Below are 19,002 nucleotides of genomic sequence, written 5' to 3'. Positions count from 1 at the left end.
ATATCTCCGCAAATTGTACTAATTAGCTAAATGAGCGTTAATTCTGTTATTTACCTTTGTATGTTTTTATTCTGAAGAAAAAGTTCTTCTTTAATTGTTCATCCTCAGGGTGTAGTGTTGATAACAGGTGTTCTACCCTGCAGCAGAATTTCATGTGCTGCGGTGCCCCCTACTGAGTTTTCTGTGGAAAACAATGTTCGTATAGCAGTTTTCCAAGCCATGAGCGGAACTGGGTGATGTCGCTTTTTCTGTTGTCTTTATTTCAGTGTTGTGGCCATGGATGGTATTTATCTTCATTTGTTTGACTTTGTTAGTTACAGACAACAAGCATAGTTGCCATGCTTTGTTATGAAGCCCTAGAATTTAATAAATTAATAGTTCTTTATATTGTGACTCACCTTCTTATGCTCTGATTTCTGTTTGCAATTTGAGTTTTGATTACACTTTTTACAGTAAGAATAAAATTAGTCTTCATTGTCAGGAAAAGTTACACCTTGAGTTTTGTCATGCAAGCTAATCAAAGTGTTCTGGAGCCAAACAATTGCACTGAGGATGCAGCCTCTCTTTGGGAGTCAACGTGTCAAAGAGAAGATCATCAAAGATGTTAGATGTATTACTTTCTGCTTGATGCTGCAGTACACCATCAAAGACCCCTTGATGCATTCTTTATGTTACATATGAGCAGTAAAAAGAGCAGCCACCCTGTTTACCTCTACAGTTTGGGGGAAAGGTGCAGTGAAACTTCATTGTTGACTTACATGAGTGGGATAATTGTCTTTTTGTTGTGAGCTGTTCCTTTACACAGACTGCACAGTTTAACTTCACTGATGAGCTCCTTCAATGTAGCTCAGGGCACATAGCATGTATTTAAACTGATACTGATGTTTTTTAGATGGCGAAAATACATCTTGCCGCTACCTACGTCAACAGGTAGGTAGGTCTAAACTGTTAACTATTGCAAGTTATTGCAATAGAAACCTGTTCACACTTCCACAATTTAAACATCGACTATATGTAAGGATGGACATCACATGTGCTCGTAGATTTCCTGGAAAACAGCTTTCAGCTGTTCTGGGTCTGTCCCAACACCCATACTATCATACTATATAATACATCAGAAGAAGATTTAGTCTCTCCAAGTACCTAGTATGTTAAATACAGTATGCCAAAAATACCAGGATGTCCGACTATATCTGCTCAGATTTTGCAATATGCAAGCCAGCATGCTTTTCTAGCCAACCTGACCCATAATCCTGTGTACAAATATGTCACGTATTTCACAACTATGCATAACTTTAAGCCTTAATGCAGTGTGAATGGCTGAGTTATATGAAAATTCACTCCAGTACAGTTATCATGAACTGAGAAATTAGCTCTAGAGACTACATGTATATTCTGTACCAGGCTGTAACCATGTCTGATTTTGGGGTGGGATTAAATAAGTCTTAACTTCTTCCCACTCCCTTTTGAACATGTTGAAGTTTTGTTTTCCTCTCATTTTCCTTATATGAGAAGCATGGTGGACTATTTCAGTTGTTTTGTGAATCATTCGTTGAATGTTTTTAAATTACATGTTCGAAATAAATAAATGAAATGAAATGCTGTGAAGTTTGACATTTTAACATGGTTGTCTATGGAGACCCACTTTCAGAGCCAGCCTCAAGTGGCCATTTAAGGGACTGCAGTTTTTAGTATGTGGTGTTTTTCATTTTTTAGCACTGCTAAAACACCATCCATCCATCCATCATCTATACACCGCTTAATCGACATTAGGGTCGTGGAGGGCTGGAGTCTATCCTATCTGATTTTGGGTGAAGGCAGGGGAGACCTGGACAGGTCACCAGTCTATCACAGGGTTACATATACAGACAAACAGTCACACTCACATTCACATCTACAGGCAATTCAGAGTTACCAATTAACCTGATTGTGTAAGCAAGCCAGAGTACCTGGAGAAAACCCATGCATGCTCAGCGAGAACATGCAAACTCTATGTAGAAAGATCCCAGGAAGGCCGGGACACAAACCAGGGATCTTCTAGCTGCAAGGCAAAAGTGCTAACCACTACACCACTGTACAACCCCCACTAAAATACACTATACAAAAATATGCATGTCAAGCTGGTCTCAAAACTATTGAATGGATTGATATGAAAATGTGCACATTTATGGTCCTCAGGGTGATGACACTTGCTGACTTTGGAGATCTTCTGGCTTTTCATTCACCTCTATCATCAGGTCAGAAGTTCACTTTGTCAATTACTTTTGTTTATAACAAGACACCTGCAAAACTATGGACATTGCTATCATCCTCAGCTTTTTTTTTAGCAAGTGCTAGCACGTTAGCCGTTAGTGATGAACCTGGTGCTATGACAATATCAGCATTTACCTCAAGCCACCTTTGTCCTCAACTTTTCATTAGTTTTAACTAATGCACAATCTCAAATCTGCTTAAAGTTAATTCCATCCCAGTAAATCTAATAAATCTGCAATTTAAAATAATTTTTCTCCCAAATGCCCAATGTTTCTGCCAATGTAAGTATGGGCAATATTTAAATATAACCTGTAATTCCATTTAGAATTAATGTATTTTACAAATCACTTGCCTTCACCAGTTATTTTCCTGCCTTTTCATAACAGATCAATAAGCCCTGATGCCACTGAAGCACTTAAGTCAATAACTCCTTCTACAGTGTTTCCCTGCATCGCTCGGGGACTTCTTACTCATATGATATACTACATTAATCAGGGTGCAGTGTTCAGATGAATTTAAACTGCAAATGAGCTTGATGTGAAATATGCAAGGCTATCTGCCACAATGGGTTGTGTTGAGCAGCACATCATATGTCCCAACAAACAACATGCCTGCGAGAGCATTCAGATCATCTTTCGCTTATACTCTCCTCTTCTTTGATCACGACTCCCCAGTAAACAACAAGCAGTATGTCGCATCTTTATACAGCCTTCAGTTATTTGGCGGCTGAATGTAAGAGTTGACTGACACGTCGAATCACGGAGGGAATTTATTGTCTTAACCTAATTTCCCTGTTGTTTATAGACAGTGCAGCAGCAGGAAGGGGAGCGATGTCTGAAAGACGCCAGTGACAACAAAGAAAACAATAACATTTATTTATTGATTCATAGGTTATACATTTCATGATACAATAGCGATATATTATTATTGGCAAAGATACTATAATCCAATTGCATTTCTATACATAAATACAAAATCTGAGGTAGGGCCTCAAAGATTGATGACAGTGAAAATAAATAAATGCATTTCACATATATGATATATATATTTTCTATTTTTTACACGTCACACACGATTTTTAAAACATATTTGTTATATACCTACTCTTAATTGTCAAATCAAATGATGTCATGGGCTGTTGGAGGCACATATCTATATCCATAGGCAGCAGTACCTCACATAGAACACACAGAAATATATGACATTACTCAAGTAATTAGAAATTTAACCTATGCATTCATAGGTCACACAATAAAGTGCCAAAAAGACACAACAGACATAACAATAGGAATACTGGTACCATATGAGACAGACAGCTACTCTGTGGTGTTATTTTTGAAATACATATAATATTCTACCATTAGAGGACATCTATAAGGCCAATGGTTACCTGAAGATGTTTTGTAACGTATTGGCAAACATCGAAGAACACTACATGTTATATGAATGGCAGTATCTCAACCTCCTATACGCAGATGACACATTCCTTTTTTTTTCTTCTAAAGTTTGTTTTCTGTTTTCACTACAACCTCTAGTTAAAATATTCTTTCTTTGGTTACTTATACTGCCCAAAGTTGACTTGCAGGCCAAGCGAATTGACAGTTCCATATTTTTGTTAATTTTTTTTTCTTCTTCCTCGTCTGTAAATGGACAACAGCAACCCTCTGTTTCTTAACTTTATGTCAAACAAAAAGTTCCCCTAAAATGAACATGCACCCACTTATACTATTGAGAGAAAAAAGACAAAGATTACTATACATGGACATTGAGTTACAGCAACACAAACTGCACATGCAAGCTCTTCATTGTTACATTTTATGAAGCAGTGTGGTTTTAACTAAACCCTAAGCTGTTTTTTTTCTCAACAGAAAGGCAGAGAATCCCTGTAGAAATGGAAACACAGGGGCACAACACATTTAGCTATTCAACTGTGGCCCTAAATTAAATCAGTAAAATCTATATCAGGGCATAAAAGGATTTTATCATTCAAGTCTTTACTACATTGAGCAAACTGCCCACTACATCCAATGTGATTTAAAACGCCAACTTGCTCCTTTGGCCACTCCTTCTCTGAATTGTGTGGAAGCAGTAGGATAAAATTTTTTTCGGAGCCGATCAGAGTTAAAAGTTTACCCAGCTAGTTCAAGCTTGCAACCGGTTCTCTTAAGATCCTCGTCGGAGAAAAGAGAAGGACGTGCGTGAAGCTGAGGTATCATGGGTAAAAAAATAAAACCAATCCTGCGAATCTCCTCTGCTTGTTTCTGCTCTGACACCGGCCATGCAAACATCTGATTGACGGTTAAGTTGGAATTCGGTTCAACTAATACAGAGACAAACACACACGCAGAAGCATACACAGACATACATCATTATCACGTCTGAACAAATAGAGCTAAACGCACAACAAAAGCAACACAGTGTCGCGAGCAAGCTATCTAACATCAGGGTATTTGTGCTCATTAACTGATTATGTTTTGCTATCAAACAGTTACAACCTCTTAAAATCGCATCTGTGCTATTTTCATGTCAAGTTCATGAAAAGGCATGGCTTAGAGAAGTAGTTAGGGAGACCCTTAAACTCTTAGCATCTGTTATTGCATTCATACATGCAGCCTCCGCTAAAAAAAAACAATACTTAAGCCACTCCACAGCTAAATGCCTGCAGTGATAAAAGCGCAATAAAGCCAATCGGGACTTTGTGTCAGCGTGAAAAATGCCTATTCAAACCGGTCAAAGTGTGGGAAAGGACTAATTGATTCTGAGTGGATACATTGTGCTACTTTGAAGGTAATCAGGTGGCAGCCCTGCGAAGCAAAACTTTGCTGCCTGTCACATTTCAAAAGGCTTCAAAGCCGGTGTGGCCGCCTGCGGAGCGGCACCAGAACTGTTCCTTCAGGCTGCTGTGCCGTTACATCCGGAGATTACTTTTACACCTACAGAAACACGCTTATGGTAGCTCATTTGTGCCGATGATGTCTTAACAGCATGACTTAAAGGGAAAAATGTGCTAAATTAGTGTTGTACAAGTCAATGACAAAACCACAGTTTAAGCGTAGGGACCAGAAAGTTCCTGAAATTCATTAGTTTGCTGCGTATGAAAGTCATGAAGGTCAACAAACTGGCTCATGGTCCAATTAAAATTACAGTTGACTGCGAACTTTAACTTTTTCATTAATTTGAACTCACTTTTGGTTTCTTGTATGAACATATTGATGCTTGATTTAGCTCTGGTTGTCAAAACTGGTTTAGCCACTCCTTTATAATCATGGCAAGGTGCGTTTAAGTAGTTTAAGATCATCGGCAATCAGTAGCAAGACACTTCCACGCTGCCTCCATTTCCATTAAGCATTAGGGTGGCTCCACTGTCTGCTTTTTTCTGTGCACTGAATGCTATTATTCCTACAACTACCGGAGTAGTCCGATGGAATCGAGTATACCTGAGACCCTGTTTTCATGAGGACACACGGAGAAGCGAGAGGCATAGGTTTGAAATGACAAAGAGGTCTCCAGAGCTCTACCACAAACAACAAGAGACAAAGTACACTTCCAGGATAGAGGGAGGCCATTTTCTAGTCTAATCGTCGCCTTGCTCACACACAGCAGCTGCTCCTAACGCTGCGAGGACGTGACGACACGCACACCTACTACTCGACGGTCTTTTTTTTTCTCGTGAAGCGAACACTTTGTACAAAATATTACACAATTAGCAAGAGAAACATGGGGTTCAGAGACACACACACACACATTCGATCTCTGTCCTGCTAACTCCGTCCTCTGCTGGAGGCTCTACATATATTACTGTATATTTGTATATATATATATATATATATATATTTATATATTTTATGTTGATACTCTACTGATGTGATTGCAAAGAAGGCTCACACAGATGGCTGGACGAGTTCACAACACGCACAGTGATACATCTAAAATATATGCACGGAGGGCGGCCAGTAGGCTTTGAGACCTAGAAAGGTTAAATGGCCACATTTATCAATTCTACTAAAGGAAGGAAAGACTAACCTAGTGGGTTCCTATGCTAGGAATGTGCTACTTTACATTCTAGGATAATACGACACTGTTACAACTTAATAAATAGACAAAGAGAGAGGGTATCACAAATGGTCCCTCAGATTAAGAGAGAAAAATAGACCCAAGCTTCTATCGCCCTGCAGAGTCGTCCAAGGCCAAAGTGTATCTACTGAAAGTGGTAATAAGGATGCACTCGCTATTCTACCGGGACGTAGGAGGCACAAATTGCAGATCTTGTACTCTATTTTTGACAAAGTAAGAGCGACTGAGCACTAGCTAGTATGAAAATACATATATACTGCTGGATAGGAACAAAATGTGATAACAGAGTATTCTGTGTGTGTTTTTCTTTTTTTTCCGAGGCAGTTGATATTATTTGTATTGCCGATGGAATTTTGTACACAGATGGAACCAAACAAAGATCCCCACCGAGCTCGTTGAACCGTTTTTTTTTCTGCCGCTCAATTTTCTTTTTGTTTTCCTGTGTCTGCTTGCACCAAGATGATTCATTATCTCTACACACAAATAAGACGGCACACACACACACACACACACACACACGCACGCACACTAACACACACAACTCCATAGGGAGCAGCTATGGTGAGTTTAATATTGCAAGTGCAGTCTGAGCTGTGTCATTTTATGACACAATTTTTCTCTTGGAATAAAGATCCCTGGGAAGGGTTCTGGAGTTATCAGTGGTCATGTGTGGGAGGCAATGATAGCCCATTAACCGAGTACGAAGCAGCAGAGGAAGAGTAGACTCCTCCCTGAGACAAGAGAGGAAATGGTGAAGAGGTAAAGGAATAGGAAAAGAAGCTGCTTCCACATCCGTCATAAAGGGAGGAAGACAGAGAGCAAAGAGGGTGAAGCAGGAGAAAGAGAAAGAGGAGAAGAAGGGATGGAGAAGAAGACGGCCTGGAAGCAGGCTTCTGCCTCCCTCCCGGGGCCTCCTGCAGGGGTCGCTGTGGTGCTGCTGGGCGGCTGCTACTGGTAGGAACCCAGCTGGAAGTCCTTGGGGGGCAGTTTGAGACCCAGGGAGCTGGTTCCTAGAGGGTCTATCATGTTCTTGTAGCGTTCTCCACGGTGCTTCATCAGGAAAGGACCCCAGTCAGGCTGAGGGGAGCAGACCAGCTTCATACGCTGCAGGAAGAGAAGAAGCACAGCGCAGGTTTATCCAGCTGGAGCAGATACATGGAGTCATAGATGTAGTCAGGATTAAAGCTGAGCTGAAGGGTTTGGAAGCACAGTGGTGTAACCCACTTTCTGTAGTTTTTGAGAAAAATGGGTTCAAAGTTTTGTGTTTTCAAGAATGGTCTAACATTCAAAGCGCCACTGTCACAGTATATTTGGGTTGTGGGTTAGACTACTTTGCCACTAAAATCTAGACTGTAAAATATTACAGAAATGATATAAAACTCAGTTCAGATTGCCTATGGGATAGACCACTCTGCTTCTAACCCTCTCAACTGTTCTCTAACTGTTAAACCTCTTAACCAGGACTAATATCTGGCTGTTTTTTTATGCTCCTGTCACATGTTTACTCACTGTGGGCACTTTTTTATTGTTTTTTTTTTTTTTTTAACTGCAATATAAAGTCATGCATCTCTATGGAAAAAGCACAACCATTACTACAAGTCCAGAAAACTCAAAAATATCTTCTGTGCAGTGCAACACAGTTGACAGATGTGATACCATCATGGGATAAAAAATAATAAAATGAAATACATTTCTTTAGCTTTTTATCTTATGAAAGTGTAAAAAACCTGGAGCCACTGGTGTGATCAACCCTGTAGAAAATGTTAACTCTACAGTACATACTGTAGATATATTTGCTGCTTACATCTGCAAATTGTTTCTATGCTTGTTTTCTATCTGCTCCGTGTAAACACTGCCTGCAGTTCAGCCGAACTACATGAGTCTTGGTTACAACCGAATCACTTTTTTTTTTTTCTTAACAGAATCTGGTTACTGTGAATGGTTTATTTTGGTCTTTTTTGTTGCACGAGACACGTACAATAAAGCAAATTTGATTTCAGAAGTCATACGATGATTAGTTCAATTTTCAGAGTTAAAAATCTAACAATTCCTTTAATTTTAACAGCTTGTGGTTTGATAAATGATGCAATTTTTCCATTTTTTGAAAGACAACATGCATTTTAAACCCACTGGATAAGTTAAAGAGTCTTTGCTTTGAACTTTCCAGTGATTCTATGGTGCTTTCAAATGTATCTGATGACATTTGTTTGCTTCTGCATCTTAAAAACAGTTGGTATGAGGGTCATTGTGCACAGAACGCCAAGAATGTTAACATCTGTTATCACAGGGAATTATATAAGACAAAAGAATATAAAAAGATAACATTCAAAAATATCAACAAAGGCTTCTCTTTTGGGTTCAATTAGTGTGCAGAATGTATAGATGGAAACAGCTCCTTTGTGGCTACAGATGTGTATATCTGCACACAGACGGCGATATAAAAATCCTATAGAGATGGTGAAGATGGAAAAATGCACTTGTGGGTCTACAAATATTTTTCCTCTTCTTGTTTTTGCATTCGTGAGATTAATAATATCAGCTATAATGTCAGGTATGTTGTGCTGTGCTGCCTTACATACACACAAGAGCATTACATTACATTGTAGTGGATTTTGCATTTAAACTGAACTGTGTATTTCTCATTTTAACTGTAGGTATTATCTTATATATGACATTTTCCTCTTGCTAATGTTAATTTTGCTTTTCCTTTCTTTACCGGATTCCTCAGTTTTGTAAGTATTTCCTTATATCATATAATGTCTACTCTTATGACCCTGAAGTGATGCAAAGACAGTTTTTTTTCCTACAATCAAACAATAAATACCACAAGTTAAAAGAAGGTGATTGGGCTATCCCCCATTTTCTTGTAAAACGCCATCAAAACATGACACGTGTTTGAAGTTGTTTTGCAGCAGAGCCACATAATCCTGCCCTGTTGTGCGAGTAAACGCTGTGATGATTACAGTGTGCCTTAATTACGGTCAAACAAAGCAAAGAAATTAAAATTGCAGGATAGTCGGGCGATTGATTCTGCTGTCAGAGACGCTGAGGGAACAAAGACGTTGGGACAGAAAGCCACGATCGTCATCATCCATTAATCAAAGCGTTTAAAAAGGACCCACAAGACTCCCAGAAAAATGTTCAAATTAATACTCAGCCAGCAGCCCGTCTCTCCCTGTTAATGAGCGAAGGATGAGACTATTGATTTCCCAGACAGCGTGTGTGTGTGTGTGTGTGTGTGTGTGTGTGTGTGTGTGTGTGTGTGTGTGTGTGTGTGTGTGTGTGTGTGTGTGTGTGTGTGTGTGTGTGTGTGTGTGTGTGTGTTGCAAAGGAGACAAAAACTAAATATACATGGCAACGTGTCGCCGCGGCTTCATCTCCATTATTACCTCAATTAGGGTGCCGGGGGCGAGGTGCATCTTAATGACGAACATGATGGGGATCCAGATCACAGAGCAGATGACCATGAGCCAGCCCATCACCATGGACCAGGTGGGATAGGTGTAGTCCTCGTATGTCATCACCTTCCACTGGTACAGACTCAGGCCGAGGATGCCCTGCACACACCGGACAAACCCAGGAGATGAACATTAAAGGATTCGCCTCCTCTGTTATCTTTCAAGAACTTCTGTTGCAGTGTCTTTGAGCAAATCACTTCAGCTTCTGCTTCGGTGGTGCAGCATACAAATATACTAGTCAGCTCCACAGGTAGAGAACATTTTTCAAAAGGAGAGGCTCATTCATCACCACAAAATGCATTTCCTGCTGCAAGAGTCGACACTGCTGCTCAGAGTAAACGTGGTAGTTTTGAAAAAATGTGAAATAATGAGCCCTAAGGTTGAGTTTTAATGTGGAAACTGTTAAAGAGAGTTTACAGTTGAAGCTGTTTTCATACATTAAGAAACTATTTTGAGCACCACTGAAGTTTTTTCCCACAGAAATGTTTTCGAAGTTTTGCAGAAAGATATGACCTTTAGCTGGAATCCAACCTTCATATCTCACTTTTGCTAATTCGCCCGTAAGTCTACAAATTTTCTTACAACCTCATGCACAAGTATGCCAACATTTGGCAATGTTAATCTCACTGGTGTAAGTGTGTGCTAAAAAACAATTTAAAGAGCCCTTCCAGTAAAAACCTTTTTTACTGTGAACATGTACATATGGAGTTTTTTATTTCCTGGAAAACATATAAGCAAAATAAGCAGCCATCACTGAGTCCACCTTGAAACTGCAGTGTACCGATGGTCTCTAAAACGCAGATTCAGACTTCCTGGGTTTCATATGTAACAAATCTAAGGAACCAATCCCGTCAGCTTTCAGGGTTGAACTTTCTACATTATTATTATTGTTCTTCAGAATGAGTTTCAGCTTGAACAGACATGTCTGAATTATTCCAGTATTACCACAAGTTGAGTAATTTTGTAGTATTTGAGCAGAGTTGCAGGTGAGCTGGTGTGCTTGAGCTGCAGGCAGTAGGGCTGAGAGGTTGAAGAGTTACTTCTAAGCCACTTCAAGGCAGGCATCAATAATTTTTGTTGAAAAAAACTTCTAAATATTGTAACTTAAATACACAGAAATTAGTTTTTAGAGGTTTAATCAATTACTGGAAAAGGAATATTGTTTGGGTATCAGTTTTGAATACATACAGATGCTATTTAGTAATTATATAAATGTCTTAAGGGTATTTCTATATTGTATAACACTGACTGGTCAGGCAGTCTGTACTCCAGCTGCTGGAAACATGGTTATATTTTAGCAGATTCAAATAATGGCAGAAAAATCCAACAGCCTTCAAAGAAGCAAACAAACAAATCTGAATCTGGGATGATGCTAACTTTTGAAAGCAAATTTGAGTGATTATTTCAATAGTAATTTATTACTTAAAGCTGAGGTAGGTCGTTTTTCTCTGTCTTTTTAGGCATTGTTGAGAAAAAATCCCAAACTAACCAGATTTTAAAAGTCGGAGGAAACTCGACTCTTGCGCCTCCTTCTGGGTTTGTTTTCAGGCTTTAGAAAACCACAGGGATTCACCAGTCACATGAGATATTAGCATGAATTGTATACAGTAATTCTAAATAGTATAAATAGCAAGAGAGCAGGATGCGGTGGGAGAACACGGTACAAATTCTAGGTAAAGCTATATATGAATTTTGAGTGCAGAGGGATGGGCTTCAAGCAGAAAGGGAAAAGGGAAGAGCATTTTACAGATTTTTGCCTTTTCTGCTGCCTTGAATCCAAATCCACTTCGATAAGAATGAGAACCAACTATAAATCGTAAACCAATGCCACGTATTTTCATTTTTCCACTGCTGTTGCCTAATGTATCTGAACCTCGTAATGATTTTCAGCACTGATGAGGACTGTATAGTAGATTTCTTCCCAATTAACTGCATTGAAAACAAAGTTATTTCTGCTGTTCGATGTAAAGAAGATGAAAATCAGGCCTTCTGTTTTATTACATGTGCAGTGGGCAGAAAAAGAGAGGAAAAAATCCATGAAGTGTCTGAGAAGGATTAGAACAAGAGAGAAACAAACAGAAAGAAGAAGGCAGACAGAAATAGATTAGCCAGGGGATGTACATCAATGAGACAAATGAGGAAATGTGATCTCCCTGGAGAGCGGTGGGATGACCAGCCGGCCCGACTGCTGCTCAATTTGTCATCGTCACCTCTGCATGGGAGGTACAGTGGCTTCCATTAGGATTGCTAACATTAATGCTGGCCAGCGTCCAGCCCTGTGCATTGGCATTTGCAACTTCTGCTAGACAGCAAGTGACAAAACAAAAAAAGGCCAATTTATAGAGAAAAAAAAGTCTTCCCTGGAAAACAAATGTATATGAGGCAGAAGAAAGGACATCACAGTAAGTATTTGACAGTTTCTCTTTACAAAAAACCCACAAACAACCTGGGAATTGGTGACATGACAGGAATAGGAAGGAAGAAATAATTTTCGATTTCGGCGTAACAGGAGCAATTTCTCCACCGCTCTTTTTCCAATTGCAAATCAATGAACTTGAAAGGAGGCAGTGAAAACGGAGGCATTTTAAACTGCACATATTGTGAGTGTGTGTGTGTGTGTGTGTGTGTGTGTGTGTGTGTGTGTGTGTGTGTGTGTGTGTGTGTGTGAGAATGAGATGACCAAAAAACAAACATACTGTCAGAATGGTTGGAGTCACAAAGGCCCAGCACACTCTCCAGAATTGGTTTGGCTGGAAACCAATCATCATTTCAATGTCCTCGCAAAACCTCTGCAGACCTGCGGAAGGGGAAATAAAATAAAAGAAGAGAGACAGGGGGGAGAGTGAGGCAGACCAAGAGAGAGGAGATGCACATGGTGACCTGGGTTTAATAAGGTCCCTCGAAAAAGGGATCGGCAAATTCCATCCGTCCTTATGAGGGTGTGTGTGTGCATGAGGGAGAGGGAATATCAGCTTCTGTCATCCCTGGGAAAAAAGTGAGGGAGCAGATGGCTTCATTCCTCTGCTTTTATTGACAGATAACTGTGAGTGACATGAAGAGGCCGAGTCACACAATCGTCTCAATATGTCACCTGTACTGATGCTCTGACAAACTGGAGGGGAGCCGTTTGCTTTGATTCCTGGTAACAGGCTGCTGAAACACACCTGAGCTCCCTGCATGAGTCTGTATGAGAGTTATGCATTACAACAGAGACCCCTAGTGGTCTAAGTCAGAACTACAAGTAAGAATTACTGTCTGGTATTATTCGACGCACTGTAAAAATAAATCCCATCAAAACATGGTGACAATCTGGAAGCAAGGGTGCCATAAAAAATATGTTGGAAAATGATGGAATAGTGTATTTCTACATTGTGTATTATGTGAAGTGTGGCCAGTTTTTATTTTTGTTTTCATTTAACATGTAAACATACAATTTTTTCTGTGATTTTGCTAGATACAAATAAAAACATCTGTAAAATAACAGTTAAGCAATTATTTCTCATTTTTCAATCTTTAATATACATAACTTTTTTTTTCAAAAAAACTGCCAATATCAGTAAAACAACTGAATAGGAAAAATCTGGAAGCAAAGTTTCCATAAGAAAAGTTACAAAATAATGGAGCAGTCTATCACCACAGTGTGCCTGATGTGGAGTATTGGCCCTTTTTGAATTTTATTTACGGGGAAAATTTATACTTTTTCTTGTGATTTTACCAGATATTATCGGCAATTTCACAAAATAAACAACAACAAAAAATCTGGAAAATAATAGTATGAAAATAATTTCTCATTTTTTCAAACTTTAATATACATAATTATTATTTCAAACAACTGCCAATATCTACAAAATAAACATATCTGTGGCTGTTTTAAATCCAGTAGCAATATTGTAATTTACAGCAATTGCAAAAGAAAGTTTCCACTTTATAAATACAGATTTTATTTACACCTTTGGGGGTGTATATTAATATTTTTTTCTTTGATTTTATTAGCTAGTATGTGTAATTTAACAGGAAAGGGAAAATCTGGAAGCAAGTGATCCCTAATAAAATATGTTAAAAAATATTGGAATTATGTGGAATTTTGGTACTTTTTAAAAATTTTATTTTATGATTAACATGTAAATTTATCCATGTTCTGTAATTTTACCAGATATTATCTGTAATTTCATAAAACAAACAAAAAATCTGTAAAATAACCAAGAAAAAAATCTTAATTTTCAATTATTAATGTACATATTTTTTATTTCAAATAACTGACAATGTCTGTAAAATAAATATATCTTGGCTGTTTTAAATCCAATAGCAATATTGTAATTTACAGCAACTGGAAAATAATTTTTCCACTTATATAAATATAGATTTTATTTACCCTTTTGGCCTGTGTTCTGGGGTGTACATTAATTTTTTTCTTTGATTTTATTAGCTATTATGTGCAATTTAACAGAAAAGGGAATATCTGAAAAATGAAAATAAATTGTTCAACAACAACAAAAAAGTGTGTAAAACTGTTTTTACAGTGTGCGTGTCGAAAGTTAATTTACCAAAAATACTTGTTCTAAACCATTCTCTGCAGATGAGGTGAATATTCTTTCTACAATTGTTCATCATAGGGAAGATTATGCTGCCAGTGAAAACTGTTCTGTTAGATAAAATAAGAAAAGATAACCCTTAATTAATCCCACAGTGGGGAAATTTGCAGTGTAACAACAGCAAAGATACTGCAAACATTTAAGGACTGTAGTATAAAAACACACCAAAATATACATAAATACTAGTTGTAAAATTAATGCACATACCAGTGGTATTGCAGACTTTTTTGATGAACAGAAATACTGACACTGTATTATCATTGCACGGATTTGTGCCATCTAGTGGTGAGTTTGCAGATTGCAACCAGTTAAATGTTCCTCCCTTCACAATCCCTTATCAAACATGGAGGACAACGTGCAGCAGCTAAAAATGCAAAAGGCTGTCTGTAGTGCTAGGTTTGTCCGTTCTGGGCTTCTGTAGAAAGACAACTATGCAACATAGTAGCCTTCAGGAAAAATGATCCAGGTCATATGTTGATATAATGGACTCACCTCGTTGTCATTCTGCTTTTGGGGGTGAAAAAAACAACTACTCTGGCTCTTAAATGTTCCTGTAAACCAGTCATAGTTGTCTTGGGCAGTGCTAAGCCCAGGATGCAGCACTGGTGCCCCTGCAAAACAGTGTGGGGGAACAGTTTTGCATGCAGGGGAGGCAATCATTCTCACTGAGATGGTCAATTCCCCAAAAAAAAAAAAAAAAAAAAAAAAATCAAGCAAGGGCTGCACTATTGTACAATATAATAAGTCTTCTTGAAAAATGTTACATTTTCAGCTTGTAGGTTGCTGCTTAGAGGTTGTAGTTGTTTTCCATAGTGAAGGAGATGGTGAAAATATAACTAAAACTCGTAATTTGCTAAAGACATAGTGTGGAAATTCTTTTTACTTTTAGATTTGTAATATTTCTATAGTTTTATAGTTATAATACTTGTGTATGGGTTAGTTTCCCTGTTAATTTTACAATAAATTGCATTTCTATCAGTTTTAGTCAGGTTTGACTATAAATCAAATGTCTATGTAGGGATAATAATGCAGCTGAAGTTGATTTCCCTTGTAGGTGTCTGTTATTTCAGCCTCTCGTGGCCACTAGCAGATCTCCAGATTTTCCCTTTTGTTGGTCAAAGGCCGTGAGACAACTCATGTACTCACCATAGAGGTAGGAAACCCCCACCAGCTCAAAGATAGCAATGATGACCAGAGAATAGGAGGCTGCGAATGTGTCCACCAGCTGCAGCATGTACATCCCGCTCTGTAACAACAACACAAGCAAAACATTACAAACACAACCCAGGCTTCATCCTGCAACAACACCACCTCCCTAACATCTCACTTTTTTCCACCTCTGACTTGTCCACGGTTGTAATTTTCACACCAGCTTGTGCCGCATCATGAGAAATGTCAAGAATGAACCCTACTTCAGGCGGGATTTTGCCACTGAAGCCGTCTGGGGGGATTTTAATAAGACTCAGCCTATTGTTCCAATCGCTGGCGCCTGTCCACTGAAGGCCATAGCTTTGGTTTTACGTGGAGAAAAAGCTGTCAGCTCCTTTACAGAAAGAGTTGCGGGGATGTAATTGTCGAGAAGTTTCCCCGTGGTGCGAACAGGCAGTAGATGTGTGTTTTTCATGTTTGTGTCATACCTCTGTGATCATAGGAAAACCCAGGATGAAGAAGGAGACGCAGCAGACCAGCGTGAAGAGCGGTTTGTGTTTCCTCAAGTATTTGGGGTATTCGTCCGACACGGAGGTCACGATGGTCTCAATGGTGGCAAACTGGGAGAGAAATGAGAGGAAGGTGTGTAAATAAAGAGGGAAAAGTCAATGTTTTCCTTTTGAATCATGTTCTGTAAGATGAAAGGTGTTTAATCAAGACTTTGCTCAAATTAATTCTGTTAATCAATAGATGCATAAGTGGGTCAAAAATGACCTGGTGAGGTTGTTTTCTTGCAATGTCTTTGTAATGAAAAGTTTTTATTCCAGCTATTCCTCAAAAAACATGTTTTTGATATCGTTCCATTGAAATTTTTACGTTACCTTTTATACTTTCAAAGACATTGCAATGTTTGTATTACTAGCCCAAGCTCTTTCTCACTGATAATATGACAGAAAAGGTGATGCAGTACAACAAAATGGATGTTGACTTTCTTCTATTGCTGCTCTGTGTAATATTCTTCTTTTTCAAGGATCAAAATGTTCAAAATCTGTTATAAAGTAATAAATACACAGATTTCAAACATGAAATCATTCTTGTGTGGACAAAAATATAATACAAATAATAATACAAATGATTATTCTCAACCAAAATGACAAAAGTGGCATAAAAACACATTGCTTCTTATATGGGTCATTTGTGACCCACTTATGAAAGAGTGAAGGGTCCAGTCACTCATGCATCTAAGGGTTAAATAACTACAGCTTCAAAGGCAGATTCAGGCTAACTGTAGGAAGCAGCACACAGCAGGCTCCTGATTGGCCGTCTCCTCTACAAAATTACTAAAAAAAACTGTCCAGTCACGCCAGGTTGTAGAATCATTTCAACAGAAAAGCCTCCAGTCATCGAGTTTTAACTAATTTGAATCAGAGCAGCTGCTGCTGTCAGAACGTCTGTACCCATCGTTGCGAGGCATTTGTCTTCAGTTCATCCAATAAACACATTTCAGTATAATTTCATTTATTTCCAAAACAAATAAAGAAAATTATTCTAATCCAGGGCAAGAAGAAGATAGGAAAACAAACAAGTAAGAAGAATTTGGTTAGTGATGAGGAAAGCTGACAGGTGGAGTCTGTCTGGAGAATAGCAAATGTAACATGATGGTAAAAGGCACTGGGAACCCAGAGGACAGCAGTGGATGAATATATAAACAGGCAAATTGAGAGAGGTTGGTGGAGTGTGTGCGCGAGTGCGTGAGGATACTGTAGAAACACACTGGCACCAAGCTATCTGCCACTTCTCGACTCCTCTCCTTCCTCCTGAGCTCCCAAAACTAATTTCCCGTCAACATCCCAAGCCTATTACCGCCGAGATGCTTCCTGCAACAAAGCCACCGGCCCCTCTCCTCCAAGCTGCCGCCGCCGAGGCAGAGTAGCATCATCATTTAACTCTTACTGTTGACTTGTGTCTTAATGCGTCACTGTGTCCTCCGCTGAGCATCACAGTGCACTTGAAGTAGTCGCTGTTTTATCTGGAATTGTTTGTCCACGATTGTTCCTGGAGGGACTCTGGAGTTTAAATAACATCCCAGAGCCGAAAGTGTTTGTTCACTGGAGCTACATCAGGAACGCATCAGTGCAATAACTGATAACGTTAGAGTTGTGTAACCTAGAAGTGCTGTTGTGGTTAATAGGTTGTAACGAAAAGATTCAATTAAATCTGTACTTACCAGATTTTTAGATAAGAAAAGATAAGATAATATATGATAATAAGATAAGATAAGGCCTTGGGCAGTAGTTCATATTTTACCACACAATAGTTAAACAAAAGAATATTAACTAGGCACAGAATAGCTATATATATATATATATATATATATATATATATATATATATATATATATATATATATATATATATATATATATATATATATATATATATATATACACTACCATTCAAAAGTTTGTGGTCACCCAGGCAATTTCCTATTTTCCATGAAAACTCACACTTTTATTCATGTGCGAACAAAATTGCACAAAGGTTTTCTAACATCAATTAGCCTTTCATCACGATTAACTAACACAATGTACCATTAATTAGAACACAGAAGTGATGATTGCTGGAAATGTTCCTCTGTACCCCTATGGAGATATTCCATTAAAAATCAGCTGTTTCCAGCTAGAATAGTCATTTACCACATTAACGATGTCTAGACTGTGTTTATGATTCATTTAATGATATCTTCATTGAAAAAAATGATTTTCTTTCAAAAGTAAGGACATTTCTAAGTGACCCCAAACTTTTGACATTACTATCTAAATCATTTAAATATATATATATATATATATATATATATATATATATATATATGCATGCATCCACACATTTGGAAAAAGTTTGGAAAAACCTTAGCACATATTACACTCATAAGAGCTCTGTATTGCACTGTCACACAGATAAATACACGCAATAAAGTTTTAAAATGCTTATTTACGCATCCAGCTGACATAGAACAAAGTTATCACATTCAGGAGTATAAGTTCAATCATGGTTCATTTTTAGCTCCAATTTGGTCTCCACCAACTCCAAAACATTGTCTGGTTGTGGTGTGGTTCCATTAAGGCAGTCTAAAGTGAGTTTTTTTTTTTTTTTTTTTTAAACACAGACAACATGCTGCTGAAAATAAGGCTAATGAGAGCAGTAAACCGAAATAATTACCTGAAAATCACTAAAATGCTCAGTAGAACTGAAGGGACCTGATTTTCTGTTAGTTTGTTACTATGAAAGAAACCTTTTTATTTTACACATAATATAAAAACAAGTTTGTAATTCACTGGTAATAGAAAATGTTGATTAAAAAAGGATAAAATATCCATTTTGCTCATTATATTTGTCTATGTATCTTTCTTTTTTGTTACGGAGCTCTCGTTTTGCAGTCAGATCTTGCTGTTAGACATATTTAACTGAGGTAAAACC

At 38.2% G+C, this 19,002-nt stretch overlaps 1 protein-coding gene across 2 annotated transcripts in view; it reads right to left on the bottom strand.

The window, feature by feature from the left end:
• Positions 1-3,112: 3,112 nt before the first annotated feature.
• slc6a5 (solute carrier family 6 member 5) overlaps positions 3,113-19,002 on the bottom strand; it is a 40,621-nt gene continuing 24,731 nt past the window's right edge. For both annotated transcript variants that reach the window (XM_055012534.1, XM_055012512.1), the window contains exons 13-17: positions 16,015-16,146; positions 15,524-15,623; positions 12,482-12,582; positions 9,717-9,884; positions 3,113-7,431 (exon numbers count right to left, since the gene is read on the bottom strand). In XM_055012534.1, the coding sequence (XP_054868509.1) occupies positions 7,276-7,431; positions 9,717-9,884; positions 12,482-12,582; positions 15,524-15,623; positions 16,015-16,146 (657 nt within the window). In that variant the 3' untranslated portion in view covers positions 3,113-7,275. The remainder of the gene's footprint in view (positions 7,432-9,716; positions 9,885-12,481; positions 12,583-15,523; positions 15,624-16,014; positions 16,147-19,002) is intronic.

The sequence above is a fragment of the Amphiprion ocellaris genome, chromosome 1 (assembly GCF_022539595.1).
Source record: "Amphiprion ocellaris isolate individual 3 ecotype Okinawa chromosome 1, ASM2253959v1, whole genome shotgun sequence".
Lineage (NCBI taxonomy): Eukaryota > Metazoa > Chordata > Actinopteri > Pomacentridae > Amphiprion > Amphiprion ocellaris.
The sequence above is the reverse complement of the archived record's forward strand: the minus strand, read 5'-3'. Positions and strand labels throughout refer to the sequence as shown.